Raw genomic sequence first — 19,827 nt, 5'->3', positions numbered from 1 at the left:
AAACCACTGAGTATTCCTCGATTTCTTTTTGTGAAATCTTTCTTCAAAAACAGGAAAATTTTGGTTTTATAATGTCACTGTCTTCAAATTTCTGAAGTATCTAAACAGTAGCTTTCATGTCTCCTGAATTGCCTTTAGCAATTTCTGAGTTAATCTACAGAGACTTCTTTGATGTTTCTTTTCTCCTTCTTTCAGTTCATATTATTTTTATTATTTTCCTCTGCAAACCTTCCATATTCCCCTAAGAATATAATTCACGGGAAGTAATAAATTGCTTAAGTGCCATTACATGAGTCTTTCTATGCTGACCTCTTGCCATATCTTTGCTATCTATTATCACCTGCAGTGTTTTTCATTGTCCTTACCTTCCAGCTTGTTTCCTCTGAAGATGAATTAATAGACATTGTTGAGAGTTGAATTTTACTGCTGCTTCTGTGCTGCCTTTTCTTTTTTCTTCTTTTTTTTTAATAAGATTAAAAGGTTATTAATGGTAATTGTAATCATCTCTTGATACAAGGAGACTTTGCAGAGAATTTTCAGCCGGTCTACTAAATGTCTACAATTTTTTTATTTGCCCCTAGTTTTAGTCTTGGATTCTCAGTGTTGCATGCTTTGCCAACAGTTTCTTTGCATGCAGAATAAGTATACTCTGACTTCCAGTGATTGTGAGTGAAGATGCATTTCTTTCTGTGCAGATCAGACAGGAACTTCTTTCACGGACATATTTATTCTTCTCTTCTTTATCAGCCTATAAACTTTCAAAGAACCTGCAACAGATTCTCTGGTTGCTAACATCTGCTTCCAGCCTTTTGGGACTTCTTTGGCTTAGTGTTTACACTAATGAATTTAACACAGGAGAGTAGTAGCAGTGAAATTTCACTGATGGCAAAAAGCTGAGAGTCCAAACTGATACAGTTGAAAGCTAAGATTTTAATACAGTAAGACCTAGATGTTCCCCAGGCCTGGAGTACTATAAGACAAAATTAAATTATTCAAAGTGAAAGGTCACACATACAGGAGTTGCTTGCAATGTTCTAAACAGGTTGTCTTCCAGATTTAAATGGTGGGGAAAAGGGCCATGCTACTTTATCGTATGAAGATTGAACCACTCACTTATTCTGAAAAGAAAAATGCCATCCTAGGATGTATCAGAAGTAATTCACATAAAAGATAAATTCTGTGGTGGTGTGCAGACAGACCTAAACCCTATTATTCAAAAAGAGAGTTAAATAGCTGGATGTTTTTATTTTTTTGAAATGAAGACTGGGAGGATTGCTGTTTACAAGCTCATCTGTTGCACTTTCAGACAGCAGATGGACAGACCTGTTGCTGAAGTGAGCGGCCATGCTCTCATATGCACAAAAAGAAAACAACCTGGCCATGTGATACTGTCACCTGGAAGTTGAGAGGCTCCCAACTACCAGGAGAGAAGGAGGTTTCTGGGTGCTGTTCTGAAATCAGCAATGTGCTTGTGTATATCCCAGTAAGCACCAAGGCTCTGCTTTCCAGAGCAAGTGCTGCAGTGCCCTGCAGAGTGAAAAACAGAGTGATGATGCAAGCAGAGAGAGGGCTCTGAGGGACATGCTGTGTGTCTGTCAGGCTGGACTAGGCTGAGCTCAACCAGGATGTTCCTCCATCTCATTACATGAATTTGCAAAGCCACAAGCCTGATGAGCGCTCAGACCCACCTTTACATGGGCCCTGTACCATGCTCTGGCTTCTCTCTTTGTGGCTCTCCTTCTGAGCAGAGTTTTGTGTCCCTTCAACTGACTGGGGTCACATTTTAGTCAGATTAAATGTTTCTGCATCTTTGGGGCCGAGTTAATAGTTTCCCCAAACCTCTGGGGAACCCACAGTAAGCCAAGACCTGCATGGAGTTTGCTTAGATCCAGCACACCCAGGGGGCTGCTGCTTGAGGCTAATAAGCCTGAGCCAGTCCTGGGAGCAAAAACTGGGAGTGCTGATCCCGTATTCTCTGGCACTTGTGCAAAGAGCTTGTCGAGCCTACAGAGGTGAATTATTGCAGAGCCAAGCAATTTGGCAAGGGCTGTGAATTTGAGCTGAAAGCTACACAAAAGCAGCTACAGCTGTTCCTGGTGAAGAGCTGGCCCCTGGAGCCAGAGCGCTGCATCCACCTTTTCTAGCAACTCTGGCCTGAGCTGTTATTTTTTCTGTCATGGATAATCCACGGCATCTGGGTGTACTGTCTGCAGGGCTTCAACTGTACTTTTTGGTTGTTTTTATCCATATTTGAAAGGATTTATAGGATGTCTGCAGTTGCAGATTAACTTAGCAAGTGCCGAAGGTTCTTCAAGGTATGCACTCCTATCCCTTTCCACCCCATCTTCCCCAAATGCTTCTGCACAGAGAGGGTAGTGGGGTCTGAACATGTCTTTGTATGGAGTAGAGATTTTTACTCTCATACATGTTGTGGATACCAGAATTGTCAGGGATTTTTTGTTGGCTGGGTTTAGTGTTGTTTTTTTTTAACCACTCTTTAAAACTTTTTACTTGTTCTCACCTGTACTCCCTTACATATATAATTTGTCATAAAATGACCAAGACTCTTCAATTCCAAAAGAAGGAGAAAGAAGTTTAGATATGATGCTTTGTCCTGGAAAATAGTGAGAATGAAGGAAAGAAATGTAGTCTAGTGCTCTTGAACATTCATTTGAGCAAGTACAGTATGAAAGGGTTAAACCAGTGATTTTCTTAACTTGCAAATACAAGAACTTTGCCTCAGGCAATTAGCTGCTGTTTGAGAATGGCATTGTTGATATGCTGCCATCCTCTCTAGTATTTCAAAAGATTTTTACATTAATATTATATCTGCCCTACAGGTTATTCTGACAAAAGGAAATTTACAATCTTAGACAAAAAAAATCTTTCAGTGGGTTGTCTCTTTTTTTCCTAATCCTTCCTTTTCTGTAGGGAGAGGCTTAATCAAGTTATACTTAGCCTATGTCTTTCTAGCAAGTGTGTTAAATATGTATCTTCAAAGGTAATCGTGCCTAAGTGCAGCTAGTTAATAAAGGTAAAAAATGTTCTTTCTTTAATGGAAAGTTCAGAGAGCTAATTTGTATATGAATGCCCTGCAGATATTCTTTTCCCTGAGCTCTAGGAGAGCCATTTCTGGCCAGAGACTTGACTGAATTCCTCTTGGACTTTTCATCTCTCTCATCTTCAGAGTCTGACAGGTGCAACTGCTTCCATCCCTGAGAATTTCAGTTGCAGCTTGTCTCTATTGCTCTAAGCAGCAATGAGAAATTTGATCCGAAATTTGTGGTGTCATTTTGCACTGATCTTGTGGAATCAGAAGTCAAGCTCAGTGTTAAATCAAGAATTTGACTTTCTCAAATGAGCGTTCTTTTGTAAATACCCTCAGGCTTTAATTCATGAGTGTGGGTGCCAGTTTTTAATAGAAAGGTCATTGTTAATACATCACTCTTGGTTTTGACCAGTGCTATTTTATCTCTGAAAGTACATACTATAAAAAATATATTGGTGGGAAAATGAGATGTTATACTAGTTTGGAGTAATTATCTAAACATTTGTGTCAAACTAGTGACAGCTCCAATCTTTAGCTTTTCTCAGCAACGCAATTAAGCAATGGCACATCTGGTAAAATAACTGTTGTTTCTAAGTCAGTTGCCAAGAAGTGATTTTCTTTGTTCTTTTTTTATGTTATCTGAGACAAGCTTTCTACTACTGTCAGTGTATGGACTCAAAGGGTTCTTGTTCAAAGGAGCTGTGTTTGTTCTAGAAGCAAGACAACTGTTTCTCATTTTTTCACTATTTGTTCCTTTCATTCTGGACTTACATAGCTCAACTTTCCTTGTGTTAATATGCTAAATAAGGAGCAACCTTTATATATATATGTTAGTTTTACACTGCTCAATTATTACAATTTCTGTTCAGGAATAGTTTCTTGAATTTATGGAATTTTTTGCACTGGATTTCAGGTGGTTTTGAACTGTTGGGTCCAGCGCAGGGTAAGCTTTCTGAGGATCTGAAGCAACACAGAATTCAAGTAAAATGAATTCTTGGTCTCAGAAGGTTGACTTGAACAGATTTAACATATTTTTAGGTCTAGTAACTTGGTAAATTTGATAAACGGTGATCTGTTTCATCAAACAAACAAAATTTGTTAAAACTCTTGAACATTAAGAACTCCAACTGCATTATGTGAAGACAAAAACCAAAATTATTTGACAAATTAAGCCATATCTTCACAGTGAGAATCGTGCATGTAGTAGAATACTTTTAACTGGATTGTGTTCAGGTACGTGGGTTCATTCAACTGGTTAAGTTTGATCAATACAGTGACAAGTGATGTTAAAATCACGCAAGCTCCTGGGTAGTTCTTTCTCGGGTTACAAGTTAATGAATATATTACATGATTTGATCACCACAGAATTTTTTCTGTGTAGGTCAATGCTGTCCAAATCATTGCTGTATTCAAAACTAGTGCTTTCTGGAGTTTTCAGAGTTGAGGAGGTATTCCACAGAACTTTACACAACACTGTAAAATAAATAAAATTATAAAATCCTATATGATCAGAAATACTACTTTTAAATAACCTAGAGTATTCACCACATTTTTTCAGGAGTCTGATGATTGCTGTTCTTCTATCTTGTCTAGCTTGAGCGTCAAGAATTAATTTCCAAACTTAGTATAAGGAAGCTTTAGAACTTTAGTGAATGAAAATAGTTACAGATTTTCCTTCTCTCATTCTTTTTTGACTGCAGTAAGACAGAATATGTTTCTGTGGTCTGTATACTAGGGGTATTTCAAAATCAGAGAAAGACAGAGACTCTGGTTTAAGGTTAGTGTTGTTCACAACTTGGATTATTTCCTGATCTTTGCATCTTCTAAAAATGTTTTTGTAAGCAAGAGACTATTTTTGAGATTATGTTGCTTTTGCTGTCACCAACATTTTCTAGTTTCTGTTGCACTTTTAGATCTCCAAGTTTAATTTGAATTGTTAAGCTGTGATTCTGTGGAAATAAGCCTGAATTTCTCATAATTTCAATTTTAGATGTTTTAGGAAATGCAAAACATAGATTGTACGATCATGTAGTCTGAGTAATAATCTAATACGTAATTGGTGAAATATTTCCAAGCATTCCCTGGACATTTATGGGAAAGTCTCTCTCAAGTTTGTTATCTGAAAGAAATACAAAAGTAACTGTTTAAAAATCTCAATTTTAGAGCTTAATATTGGTTGCATCAAATGTGATTACAGATTCCTTATTATTGTATTGGTAATTTACAGCTGTTCTACTCCAGTTCTACTCAACTATTCAAATCTTGATTTGAGCTCTGAGTTCCCCATGTCTGCTATGATTTTCAAATCCCTACTCATAAAAAAAAAAGAAAAAAAAATCAGAGTTCCAAACTCAGAGCAGAATATTCTATTATTTTGGTAAATAGTTGCATTAACAATAGATATTAGTTACTAAAGAGGTTGAAGAGTGAAAAAAGTTACTATTTCACTGATGCAAAATTAGTGAAATACATGTATTTTATCACGGTTATAAGGCACTATTGTAGCTGGAGTCTTTAGGAGCTGTTGCTTCTTTTAATTCTCCAGGATACAATGCAATATGCAAAACTCTGTAATGTTTTTCATAACTTAATAACTCATGTTAGTGCATTAGTTTGTGATGATATGGAATTCTAGATTATATTCTCCACCAAAAAGCTTTTGACACTTTTCCCTGCAGTATCCTTGTGTCTTATTTTGGCCATTAGGATTTAGCTCAGTTGGTTAAAACTTGGTTGTAATAATGCCAGGGTCATGGGTTCAATCCCCTGTGTGGGCCATTGACTTAAGAGTTGAACTCGATGATCCTTGTAGGTCCCTTCCAACTCAGAACAGTCTGTGATTCTGACTGGATAGGTGGGCAGCTGAGGGGGTGAAAGGACCATGTAAATAGTGACCTCCAAGAGTGGTAGTTAATGGGTCATACTCTGCCTGGTGGCCAATGGGTGACAAATGGAGTCTACAGAATTCTGACTGGGACCTGTCCTGTTTAGCATCTTTAGGATGCTCTAGTTCACAGGTGAGAGCAGAGCAGGGGGCCCACTTGTGCTGGATGCAAGGGCCTGCAGGAACCTCACAAAATAAAGCAAGGACAAATGCCAAGTCCTGCACCTGTGGGAAGGAAATGTCCTTAGCAGGGATACAGCTTGGGAACAGAGGGACTACAGGGAGCAGTCCTGAGGGTGCTGGCAGGTACCAGGTGCTAAAAGAGGCCGTGCCATCAGCATCCTTGGAGGCTTTCAGGTTTGGTTTAGGCAAAGGCCTGAGAAACCTACTCTGGTCCAATGGCCAGCCAGAGGTTGGGTTTAAAGACTTCCTCAGGTCCTTTTCAACCTGACATACCTTATCTTGTGATACTGACTACTTATTTATTCAGTTTCAGATTTGAATTTGAAATTTACCTTTGTAATTTAACTCGCATGTCTAAAATGTTACGTGCTTTTTCTGTTCTATCACAAATTTAACTAACACTCTGTGTGTGAGTGTGAGTGTTTCGTTTGGAAAAAACTAAAATCTGGGTCTTTACAGAGCTCACATTTCAAGAAAAATTATTATATCACAGGTGTTATTTGCATCTCTGGTTTCTTTTGTGCTTGTTTCTAGTGTCAACTTGCCACTTGATTAATATGCTTTTTTGTTTCAACAGAGGGAGAATATATCAAGATGTTCATGCGAGGTCGACCAATCACAATGTACATTCCTTCTGATGTAGAAAACTATGATGATATTAGGACAGAGCTGCCTTCTGAAAAGTTAAAACTGGAGTGGGTGTATCCTTGATATCAGTGACTACTTACTGTTCCCTTTTTTCTTGTTTTATATTTTTCCCCCCATAGAATCCAGTGTTGCGTCTTCCCTGTTAAGAAGTAAAAATTACTTAAAAGTGAGGAAAAAAGTTCAAATTAATATAATAATGAAAATGGTTTGTAGCTCCTGTATAGTATGACTTTAAGTGGCAGACTACATAGTCACAGAAATACTGTACTTTTTCCTTGGTTGTTTTACTGTTGAAACTAATACAACTTATTTTTAGTGTAAAGAAAGTGTCTTTGGAGAATTACAGGGTTTCAAAAATGTCCCTGTCTGTCTCCCGCTATATTAATGCAGGCTTTGTAGTCAGGAACATTGTTAGTTTTCAATCTCTGGTCATTTTTAGGAGGGTTTAGAACTATGGAAGATCTTGGATTTGTTGTCCTTACCTATGGAATGAGGATTGCGGAAGCAGCCATCCTTTGCACTGCTTCGGTGTTTTGGTTCCACAGTGAAGTGATTAATTTCTTGGAGATTAGTTTTCATTAAATGCACTCAATAAATGTGTCATTTAAAGAACTGAGTAGGTGTGTGGCTGATGACAATTCTCCAAGTTTACTAGATCAGACATTAAGTTCATTTTCAGAGACATGCTTTTGCACATGTCTTCCTGTCATTCCCTCATCCCTGCAAATTCTTCCAGTAAGCTGTGATTGTGTAAGTAAATTTCTTAGTACTTCAGTAAAATAACATGTCTAGGCAGAATTTGAGTTGATGTAATAACCTGAAGTTTGGTCCTTTTGATGTTGCTGAAATCAGGAAGATTTTTAGGAATGTCGATGATACACTGTCATATGTCAGGAGGAAAATTTCTAATTAAAAGTCTGACTGGAAGTAAAACAGAGCTCTCACTCATGCTTTGTCAAGCTGTGGTACCCAGCTTTCCATCAGCTCCTAGTTGCTTATGCTGGCACTCGTGACTGTGGAGTGAATTGGGTCAGTCACTGATCTGGGTGAAGGGTAATTTTTTTGGTGAAGTTCGCTTTCAAGCAGGACCAATACATTATTTTGATCTGCCTCACAAGATGCAAGGGCTAGACCTGGCATACTGGAGGAATATCAGCTCTACTCTTCCAGCATCGGTGACAGTTTGGACTAATGAAAACTGATCATGAAATCACACTCTCAGTTAAGTAGGTGCAAATCCCAGTGTGGACACACTTATTTGGTGTCCAAGGACCTTAAGTCCAGGTTAAACCAGTTTCCTACTGAGGGCTAATTAAAATGAAATTAATCTAATCTAAACAGACTGTCCATATGTTTTGGAGTCTGTTTAAGAAAATGTCATACTAAATCAGACCAATAAAATTATGGGTGTAGGGAATCTTTTGGATGTGATGGTGAAAGAAAGGAGAAGAAGGCAGTAAAATTTATGAGGGCTTAATATTGGTCTCAATGAATTTGTACTAAATTACTATTCAGTTTTGGAGACAGGAAGATATAGCGACATCAAATCTTATACTTTATGCACAGATTTAGCAACGAGAGTGAATCTGCAACCCAGCTCTAACTTCCAAATATGATGGCAAACTGAACCCTGTATGCCTTATTAAGAAGGTATGGGAACAATGATTTACAGTGTTTTGTAACTGAAAGGTCAATTGATTGTTGGACTGTTCAATCTATAAGTTTTCTTTTGAATGCCTTCAGTTCTCCTGCCTCCTGGATGATTGTTTATAATTGGGTCTTCCTTTGTAATTACTGTTTTGGATGATGCTGATCAACTATGAACAACTTCAAGGAAAGAACAGATAGATTTTTGGGGTGAGTTTTTAGTTGATTGGTTGGTTTGGGGTGGACGATCTCCTGTTTAGAGGAACTGTGTCCTGTAGGTCTGTTAAGCTACTGATACCCTGTAGCTGGAGTAACTTAGCTTTTGTCTACCATGCAGATTTACTATCATTTGAAGAAATAACTAAGCTACTTGGCAAGATAAAGCAGTTCATGGGGAGGTCTGAGCTCTTGGCTGTGTCTGGTTCCTGAGTGATTTCATTTAAATTTAATAATTTAGTTTGAATATCCCTGCTTTGTAGTGCAGTCTTTCCTACTGCCCTTCAGAACTGGTTAAAGCATATCTGACATTCCTAGTAATAGCAAAATTGTCTTATTTAGTAGTTACAGAGGTCACAGTCAGTGCTGCTTTTGTCAGGCAGTGACTTTATAGATTCTTTCTTCCAGTGTATAGTAGCTCGGTTTCTGGAGGGTATTTCAGACTCCATTTTATGAGATTATTTTTAGCACTGGTGCTCTTCTTTCTAAGAATAATTGAAGACAGTGGTAAATATATTTTTGGATTCTGGTGTACAGTGGATTGTTTTTCATGAGGGCCCTCTCTCTTTTTAGTAAAAACAAACAAACAAACAAATTTAAGGTTGTTAAGCATATAGAATGTTGTGACAAAACAGTCCTTGTAATTGATGAGAAACAATCCTAATGTGAAGACAGCTGTCTTTCAATTTCTCTGGTTTAAACATCCGTTTCACTGAAAGATTAACATTGGCATTCAGTGGAAATTAAGCATCAAAGTTGTGTCATCCCTTTTTCTGTGGAGAGGGACAGTCAATTACTGTATTATCTGCTGCCTTGTTCTGTGTGTCTCTCATTTTCTCTCAAGGTAGTCTAGAATGGAGAATGAAGAAAGCAAAGAGATTTGTCCCACAAAACAGGTTGTTCCTTTCTCTACATTCTTGTAAAAAACATGTTTTTAGAAAATGCAGCCACTCTTCAGTACTTTATTATGTAGGAGTGATGAAAGAAAGGGATGGAATAAGAAAACTTAGCCTTTTTTTTTTCTTTTTTTTTTCAAACTCATGAATTCCAGAGCTCAATGGTGGGTGCCAAAATACCAGCTTTAGCTTGGCTAAGCATGGTAGACTAATACTATGGAAAGACTTATTTCTATAAATCATTAATACTTTTCTCAGATGAATGTTCAAAGATGTCAATCTTACTAAATTCTTATCAACACACTCCCTATTGTATACAGCAGATTAACAAAATCTGCCTTTCTCCTCTGAGAATGTACTTAGAATAGCGTTATTCATGCTTCAGGATAAAAAAAATATTTTCATTGGCTTGTACCCCATTGTTTTTGAAAGTTCAGTGGTTTTGTTTGATGTTTGTTTTTCTTATAAAAAGCCATTCTGCAGTTTCTTTTTGGTGCATCAGTGTTTAGAAGAAGAAAAAGGAAAAATTAGTGGCAGCATGTAATAGTAATGGAGGAGAAACAGAGATGTCTTTTTGTTTGTCTGCCTTCAGCATTGTGTTTTATCAGCATTTCTCTGATATCATTTGCTTAACAAGCCAGTGAATAATCTCTGCTTCAGAGGAGCCATTGTATTCTTCTGTAATAAATGTAAGACAGCAAGATATAAATCTATGTTGTTTTCCATATTCCAAAGAGATTTAGTTGATGACTGAATGCAGGGTTCCTCTTTGAATCATTGTTTAGTTACAATATGTGTTTAATTTTTCAAGTGTTCCTCTGGTCCTGTGATCTGGGGGGACTGCAAAAGAGGAGTGGTAGTGCAGGGGGGAATTTTTGGGGGTGGGAGGTGGCACTGGAAGGAGTGCAGTGCTATTCTTTCTGTGAATAATAGAGCCCAGGCTACCAGATTAGGAGATACCTGTTTAGATACTCCCAGACTTGAACTACTGCACCTGCCTTTATGAGAAAGGGCCAGCTTCATCTATCCAGCTTTCTCCATGTGGGCCTTTGACTTCCTTTTATTTGCCTAATTAGCCAGGACCTAAAGCTGGAATCCTTTAGCTAAAGTTGCTTAATGTGTTTCCCATATTTTCCTTGCTGTTGCAGGTGTATTAGTTGGCAACGAAGCAGAGAACTCTTTAAAGTGCAGGACATAACAGGAAAATTAAATTTTGGGGGCTACAGTGCTACTGTTAAAGTCTGATTTGTGATGTTAATTGTACCTAGTGACCCGTGGAACTGAAATACAGGCAGACAGCCGTATTAATAGCCTAGATGAAGAAAAGGGCACCTATTCCAAAGAAATTATGAGTTTTAATAATGTTTGGTCAGTGTTAACCAAGACTGGTTCACAGTGTGTAAGACTTTTGAATGTCATTAGGAGGTGTGCATATTCCTACAGCAAATGTGGCTTTTATATATTTTGGGTAGATTTGGATAGAATATTTTTCCCAGTGTAAGTTCCTTTTAAATTTGGTTTGTTTTAAAAATACTCTAAAACAGTTTAAAGAAATATTTGCTGAACTTGGCAGCTGCTGTGCAGAAGCTTGCCTTTTTCTGTAGGGCATTAGGAATTATTTTAAAAGGCCAAATGAAAGTAATACTTTGGTGCCCAGTGTGCAGATACACAGCTCTGTTGCTGTAAAAAATGTTAAATTAGAACAGCGAGTTCTCCTGTTACCTAATGAAATTTCACATGGAAATTTTTACAAAACTAAAACACTGTATTTGTTTTACTTCTGGCATGTCTTCTTTTTAACATCAATGAGAATCATTTCTTGAGGGGTTTGGTTTCTTGAAGTCCAGTTGTATGGGGTTTGTTTTGTTTTATTTTTAAACTGTATTGGTGAAATTGTGCTGTAGTTCCAGAGGGGAAAACTTACAGAGCATTTGCTCTCCAGGAATCCTTTAATAAGACAAAACAAAAAAATTGTTGGACTTTTTTTTTTTGGAGGGTTTTGGGTGTTTTGTATTCAGTGATTATGAAAACCTTGACATAAAAAAATATGTATAGATATGGGTATCGTGGAAGAGACTGTCGAGCCAATGTTTACCTCCTTCCTACCGGAGAAATTGTATATTTCATAGCATCGGTGGTGGTACTATTTAACTATGAGGAGAGAACTCAGCGGCATTACTTGGGTCATACAGACTGCGTGAAATGGTTAGTATATAACATTAGCATGTAAGTATGTGTGTAATAATGCAGAACTATATTCTTTTTTTATTCTCTCCTGCTATATATATAAACTAATCGATGTCATCATAATTGTAGTTGTTTCCTGTTTAATCAGCCCCAGTAGATTTCACTGTAGTAAACACTGCACAAACAAATGGTGCTAGAGCTGTCCATTCTAGCTAAGGATGTCTAACTTAAATGTAAAACAAGTGGATATGTAGACAATCTAAGAGTGCCAGGTTGAAAAAGGATCTTTGTTTGAGTTATTTCAGGTAGTTATCCCAGAAATTTAAAGCTGTTGTTAACCTAACTCTAAATCAGTGGTTTACAGGCAGTATGGCAAAGGTGTAATCTTAAAAGAGAGACAGAAAACCAGGCAGAAAAACTGGGCAATCAGTTTCTCATTGTTGTTAAAGCTGCCCCATCCAAGTATTGAGACAGTCTGGGAATTCAGAAAGAAGTTTGCAAAAAAACCGAGAGAAGCAGGAAAATTGAAGCCAATGCCATTGTGGGTGCAAAGGCAGTTACTGAAGTTGCTATCTTTGTCTAAAAAGTAGTGCACAAAATATAATGATGAACATTGTACTGTACTCTACCTGACTGGAGAAAATTTGATATCAAAAGGGCTTTTCTTCTGGCTGTGTTGTGATACATGTAGTTGCTTCCTGTGGGAGGCATGCTGCCAGTCTTGTGTTCTTCACTTTCATTCATTCAGAAAACAGGACTGAATTGTAAATTTTTCTAGTGTCCATCATTCTAACTTCTTCAGGCTTCGCCCCACTTCCCCTTTCCTTTTTTCAAAGGCATTCTTCATCTTTGTAATTTTACAGAGAAAGCAAATAAGAAGGTAGGTAAAAAATCCCTAGGACTGAGAGGATATATACTTTGAAATTTGGGGTTTTTTTTACATCAGCTCCAAAGCAAAATGTGATAAGCAAGAACAGATTTTTACTTACACTAGTAGTGCACCATATTTCAGTAGCACAATTACGTTAGTAACTGATTTCCAGTGGCAGTAACCCGTGACTCCTGGGTGCACAGGCAAGCCCTCAGCCAACTTTGCTTGCCTTTTTTCCCCCAGATTCATGATATCTGTTAGTTGAGGCCTAAAATACACTACAGTGTTTATAAATATGGCACATAACTATGTGCAGGAGGTTCACTGAGAGACAACATAGATTTTGTTACAGTGGTCTCCCAATATAGTGCAAACCTTGGATTGTCAGAGCACGTGTGGAGGTGGCTCTCATGGCACCCCTGACTGTGTGCCAGCAAACATTGCAAGAGCCTAATTAACCCCCCAATACAGTGTAATGAAGTAGTCTAACAAAAACATTCAAGCTGTCTCATTAAAAGTGGGATTTAGGATCATAAGTGTCTTCATGGGCTTCTGTTGAGAAACAAACAAAAATTTACAGAAAAACCTCTCAGTTTTGAAGACCTATGACAGCAAAAGCAAGTCATATTTCTGTCTGTCTTAGTCTTGCAGTTCATCCAGACAAAATTAGAATTGCAACAGGACAGTTAGCTGGAGTGGATAAAGATGGAAGGGTAAGTAATAGAGCTGTTGAGCAGTAGTATCTTGTTTTGAAAATCAGGAAAAAGTGGTTTGAGTTTTTTTATAATCATCACTTTCTGTTTGCAGTTTATTTTATGTACTCCATTTACTGAGATATTTCAACATTTCTCAGGTTACAGCCTATACCTCTAGCAAAAGACAGTAACAATGAAGCACTCAACCATCCATCAAAAAGAGCAGAAGCTCATAAAGTCCTTTATTTGTGTCATAGGAAGTGCAATTTTAATTCTAATTCGACAAGGAAATGTGAAACTCGTAATTGATTTATAAGGCCACATCATTTCTGTCGCATTACTTTCAATAAGTCTTCTGCCAGAGGAGAACAAGTCCCCAGTACTATGGGTCAGTATACTCTTAAGGCTTCATAGAAGAAGAAAACAACTGTGAGAATTCATGGAAGGTGTGCCAAGTTTTCCTATAAACTTACTCATTTGAGATCAAGTGCATTGAAGTGCTCTTGTCTCTGGCTCTTGGCATACTCTGTCAGAATTTGAATAATTGGATTATTTTTATGAAGTTATAAACAGAGGGGGGAAAAACCACTGTACAGGATAGAAATATGTTAAATATAACACTTTTTCAGATGTTCAACTTAATTTCTTAGAATTTTTTAAGAAATTCATGTGAATGCATAATGTTATGATTTCCACTGAGCATTTTTTGACTCTTGTTAGAGCTGGTTGTTTTTCTATCTGCACAGTGATTTGTTGTCACTTTCTATTGTGAAAACTGTCCTTAAGCCAACTTAATTCTCACTTTATTTGTGATTGTTTCACATTATGAGGCTAAGCTGGTTTGGGATAGTAGTTGTATGAAATATAGCCTTGGACATTCTCATAGGGTGGCTGGTGAGGGTTAGGAAGCTCAATGCACTAGGGTTTGTTTCTTTTATTTTCTTTTTTTTCCTACTTTTTATATAAAAGCAAAGGTTTGATCATTATTTCAGTTGTTACATAATATTGCTAGGTCTGGGGTCTGAAATGCAAGATGACTCTTCCCTTATTCGTTCAATGACTCAAATTGGTCAAAGTCTTTTCACAACTACGAAATGCCACTATACTTATTCTCCTGCCCTTGTGGCAGCGCAGCCGTGTTTGTAGCCCAGACACAGGGAGCAACATGTCTCCACTCTCACCTTTTGACTCTAAAGTTATTATCCAGCAGCATCATTAGCAGAGATCATCCTGCATTTTGGACTGCAGTTTGTAACTCAGGTAGTATCTGCTTAACAAAACCTGGCACAGGCATACGATGCTTCCACTGTTGCTGATGCTGTTTGTCCTGTTGCTTTCTCACGCAGCCTCTGCAGCCCCATGTTAGAGTATGGGACTCGGTGAGCCTCGTGACGCAGCAGGTTATCGGCCTCGGCACTTTTGAGCGTGGAGTGGGGTGTTTGGATTTTTCAAAAGCGGTAAGATGGGTGCAGTGACTCGGTGTGTTAAATAATTTATCCAATCCTATGTAAACGGGAAGGAGATCTTTGGAGATTTTGCGTGTGCTGGTCTAGCTGATCTCTTTTGGTATTTAAAAGTGTGTCAGTAAAGTTCATGTATACTTTAGAAAACAAGCTGACAGTAAACCTATCTGGAAAAACAGGAAATGGCATATGTAAAATTGCAATGACAAACTGGCACAGTAAATAAATATCAGGCAAGAAAAACTTAACTAAAAGTTGAATTCCATACTTTGGTTTTGATTCTGAGGGGCTTGGTTCTGTTTTGTTTCAATGTTAAAAACAAGTTTGTTAGTGAGGTTTGTGAAGACAAATTTTAGTGAATTCTGATAGGAGGGTTAACTGTTCTGCTTGTTCAGCTGGAGTAGGTTTTTATTCACCAACAGGAAATTATAAAAAACTCCTCACTTTATCTTGTGCTTTTTTTTCCTGAGAGGTAGCTTGTTCTCTTTTTGCCTCTACTTTTACATAGAAAAAAAAACCAGTTGTTCTTACTGGGCCCACAGAATTTATCAGAAAAATCAGTAGCATATAGAGATGCACTACTTGGAGTGGATAAAGTTCTCATTTCAAGATTAGCAGTGAGTTGGGTTTTTTCCAAAACATGTGCATATTTTAATCTTTAAGCTGCCATTGCATTTTCACCAAAACACTGAGACATATCAGAACTCCTGAAAACCTAGGCTGGATTCTTGCATTCTAACAAGGAGAATTAATACATGTAAAAAATAAAAAATTGAGAAAAACAATGTTTACAGTATTTTGCTAACAAAGGAAGAGACTTACAGAATAGCTGAGGTGGGAAGAGATGTCTGGAGTCACCTCATCCACTGTATTGCTCACAGCAAATTCAGTCAGAGCAGGCTGCTCAGGGCTGTGGTCCAGCTGGGTTCTGGCTATCTCCAAGGGTGGACACTCAACAGTCTCTCTGGGTGACCTGTTGGAAAGAAATTCTGACCCTCTTGCTCTAGTTTCACTTAACATTGAAGTATTGCTAGGTTAGTTATAGTAAGTTTTGTGTTTCAGTAAATAAGACTTTTTTAAATAGAGAGTAGCATAAATAAAACAGAATAACTTGAAAGTATTACTGTCATTCCTGTCACTAGCAAACCAAGAAAATTTATGAACTTGGATGCATTTTTTCTCAAGGTGAATAAGAATTCATTCCATCATTTTTAAACCAAAACAAATGAAAAAAAAACCTCAAGGAATTTTTGAGGTCTGGAGTCTAGTATTTTTTAGTTCTGTTTTGCAGCTGAAGCTGATTTTGATACCTTGTTCCAGTCTCACATGATTTCTTGCTGTACTGAAACAGTTTACTTGCAATATCCAGAACTGTGTTTTTACCACATAATTTATACCCCCACAAGAGCTGTGTATATCTCCAGTGCTGTCTTCAGTGTTCCCTTCCACTTAATAATTCACATATATATTTGTATAATAGTGTTCATAATTATGTTTGGGACTAATTATTCCAGCCACCTCTAGTTTCATAATTTGTTAAAAATGCAACTGAACTGCAAGAGTCAACTTTAAAATAATTAAGGTCTCCAAATCTTTCTACAAATGTCATTGAAAAGAATTGGTTTGTGGAAGTATGTGTTGCTGGGGAAAAGTATGTTTTTGTTCCTAGATTTTCTGTCTGTTCTTTTAATTACACGTAGCCATATTTACCATTTTGTTGTAAAATGGTTCAAAGTAAGTTATTTAATACTGTAGGTGCTGGTCTCCCTGCTCTGTAAGCCTTGTGTTACCTTTGCAGCAGTTTTACCAACTACATGATGAAACTGCTGGTACTTTATATGCCATGAAGGAAAAACAAGATGTGCTTACAGAGATTGATAATGTAAAAGTCTGTGTGCTTGATGGTGGCATTTAAGAAAAAAACACAAGTGAAGCTGTTGGTCTGAGATTTGAGGAAAACCAAAATATTTACAGATTAGAAAAAGGAATAAAGCTTTTTGTGGATTGCATGAAATTGGGAACAAGAAAGCAAAAAAAAACACAAACAGCATCAAAAAAGAAAAATGACAGACTTTGTAAGATAATTTTAAAGCTTTCCTAGAATATTATTTGAGCTTGTAATTACTTTAAAGTACTTGGCTAACTTATATTTTTATCTTTATTCTATTTTTAATACTTCTGCCCTATTTTTAAATGGACTATGATAGTACTTTGTCAGCTCATCTTTTTTTTTTCTCTTTTTCCTATTAGGATTCTGGTACTCATTTGTGTGTAATTGATGACTCTAATGAGCACATGCTTACTGTGTGGGATTGGCAGAGGAAATCAAAAATAGCAGAAATAAAGGTAATTTTCGAACAAATTAATATTCTGAAATACAAGTGGTTTTATTCCCATAACTGCAACAGTTTGTGAGACATTTTTGATATTAGTTGGAAACTGCAACTGTATAATAATGCTGGCTTGTGTAAGGGTACCAAAGAAATATATTTTTAACTTGTATAATGGAAGGAGTTTGAGGATTGAAAGGTTTTTAATTTCATTTTATTTATCCATAAGAGCCAATTCAAATAACAGAATTATCTGCTATTTTCTTAATTTAAAATAAATAGACCCTAGGAACTTTAGGAAACCGAAGTGATAATTCAGTCTGTAGCTCTTTAAAAAAAAAGTACTTTTAGACATTCCTTATTTTTGCCTGAATCAAATTCCAGTCATTGATTCTCAGTACATGTGTGTCTTGAAGTCCTAAGTACTTTGGTAGATTGCAGTCTTGTCTGCTTTCCTGTTTCTTTTTTAACCTTTCTAAATTCCAGACCACACAGATGTGTTCAGAGGTGTTGCTCTCAGTGTTTCACTGGAACACTCAATCCTTCGTGTTATACAGTATCAAAGAAGGAAATCTTACATGCACATGAAACTGCGTGGTTTTAATTTTTTTTTAGTTGTGCTCTACAGCCATTCATGTCTGTATCATTACAAACTTACCATTTCAGATAACAAAATCAGTTTGGTTTGTCACATTTTCTTTAGAGTATGTTGACCAATACTAATTGTATTCTATTCTGTAAGTTTTAATTTAAGTCTTTGTCAGCATTTTCTTATCCTTGCTGATATTTTATTTGAAGCCATTTGGCATGTGCCTTGTATTTCCCATTTACTGACATCGTGTTTTGACTAATTTTACTCTCCAGGGAGTTTCTTGGTGTTTCAAAATTGGTTAAAACTGGTTCACCAAGAGTAGGTTGCACAGGATCATGTCCAGGCGGGTTTTCAGTATCTCCAGAGAAGGACACTCCACAACCTTTCTAGGCAGTCTGTTTCGGATTTCAGTAAATACATTGATGCATTTAGTTTAGTGTTTTGTAGTGATTGCCTCCAGGAGATTTGTCTTCAAAGACAGTTTGCTTGAATATCCATTAGAAGTTAAATAAATGACCAGTCAGTTTGTTATGTTTGTAAAATCTATTGATAAAGGATGAAACACTTAAGATGTGAGTAATTCACTAACATTATATACAGTCAGTAAAAATACAAAGTGGGTCCCTGTGTTTCAGAGGCTTCACCTTTTCTTTGTGAGAAGGAAAGGAGAAAAAGTAAGAACTCAAACGAATTTATATAGAATTTCAAAATGGGAGTGATGGATATAATCCTACAGTGTTGTGATCTTACTTGCCTCTGTTGCAGCTTTGTTATCCAGATTAGTAAACTAGTCTGTGTAAAAATTAAGGAGGGTTTTCAATCCCAAGAAGTGACTTTTATATGTTATTCGCTTTCGTTGGCAGAAGTCTTAGCTATTGCATAAAGCAGCAGCTTCTGTGATTTGAAAGGAAATGTAAAACCTTGCCTTGTGTACTGAAATTTAATAAAGATCTCTATGAGTGTGAGAAATCAATATATATAAAATAATATGTGCAGTCATTCAGACAGTTGATTTAGCACAGTACACTTACGAGTACTTTCAAGCATACAGTGAGCTGTCTATTTCTCATATCTCTGTTCTAAAACTTGCACATTTACATGGGTTTCTAGTAGTTAATGTCCAATCTGAATAAATATTTTTCCTGCTGTTATTATTTCAGACTACAAATGAAGTTGTTCTTGCTGTGGAATTCCATCCAACCGATGCAAATACCATAATAACGTGTGGCAAATCTCATATATTTTTCTGGACCTGGAGTGGCAATTCATTATCAAGGAAGCAAGGGATATTTGGGGTAATAATGTCTTGATTCCAGGACAGTTTTGGGAATCACGTTTTCTGTACATTTCCTTCTTTGTTACCATGTACAGTTTGTGCAGTTAAACAAACAAACAGGGTATAGATACATTTTACTAGTTATATAACAACTACAAGCAGTTACCCTTTTCTTTTGCTTATTTTCTTTCAGAAATATGAAAAACCCAAATTTGTTCAGTGTTTGGCCTTTTTGGGAAATGGTGATGTGCTCACTGGAGACTCAGGTGGCATAATACTTACATGGGGCAAAACTACTGTAGAAGCTACTCCAGGAAAAGGACCTAAAGGTAGGGATACATTTGTTAATCACAGATTTTAGATAGTCTGTAGAAGACAAACATAAAGGGTTGAATTAGAAAAGGAATAGAGAAACAGGCTTGGCTAAGAGCCTGCACTTCCTATAATTAACAGGTGGTACTAAACTCCTGCAAGTCTTAAAAATTTCCTGACTTAAAGCAGTCTAAAGTTTCTCAATAATTAATGTGTGCCTGAAATTAATGAAAACTATTTTATCTAAATTTTTTACAGTTTTAAAAAAATGTAGCTAATCAGCTTTTCCTTTCATCCTGTGATTTGAAAAAGGCTGTAGGATCAGTCTCAGGATTCTGCAGGCTAACTTTGCCTCTAAAGACTTGTGTTGTCCCATGCTTAGTCTCAGAGGAATACCATTAAGTGGTGAAGTTGACTTTAATAGGATTTGGATGTGAAGAAGAATTACGGTGCTTACTTGTATCAGTTATGTGAATAACAGTTTCTGGTTTAGCAGACACTCAAGTCCTTGCCTCTAAAATATGCTTTGAAAAAAAAAGAAAACAAAAACATTTTATTTAAAAAGTTAGAGCCAAGCT

General features: G+C 36.8%; 1 protein-coding gene across 5 annotated transcripts in view; it reads left to right on the top strand.

The window, feature by feature from the left end:
• The window catches only part of EML4 (EMAP like 4), a 152,809-nt gene that overhangs the window by 109,034 nt on the left and 23,948 nt on the right, over positions 1 to 19,827 (top strand). For all 5 annotated transcript variants that reach the window (XM_071577643.1, XM_071577659.1, XM_071577651.1 and 2 more), the window contains 7 exons: positions 6,694 to 6,817; positions 11,579 to 11,728; positions 13,225 to 13,294; positions 14,623 to 14,733; positions 16,990 to 17,085; positions 18,822 to 18,956; positions 19,131 to 19,266. In XM_071577643.1, coding sequence (XP_071433744.1) covers positions 6,694 to 6,817; positions 11,579 to 11,728; positions 13,225 to 13,294; positions 14,623 to 14,733; positions 16,990 to 17,085; positions 18,822 to 18,956; positions 19,131 to 19,266 — 822 coding nt within the window. The remainder of the gene's footprint in view (positions 1 to 6,693; positions 6,818 to 11,578; positions 11,729 to 13,224; positions 13,295 to 14,622; positions 14,734 to 16,989; positions 17,086 to 18,821; positions 18,957 to 19,130; positions 19,267 to 19,827) is intronic.

This window comes from Pithys albifrons, chromosome 2, assembly GCF_047495875.1.
Source record: "Pithys albifrons albifrons isolate INPA30051 chromosome 2, PitAlb_v1, whole genome shotgun sequence".
NCBI classification, from domain to species: domain Eukaryota; kingdom Metazoa; phylum Chordata; class Aves; order Passeriformes; family Thamnophilidae; genus Pithys; species Pithys albifrons.
This window is presented reverse-complemented; position numbering and strand designations above follow the sequence as displayed.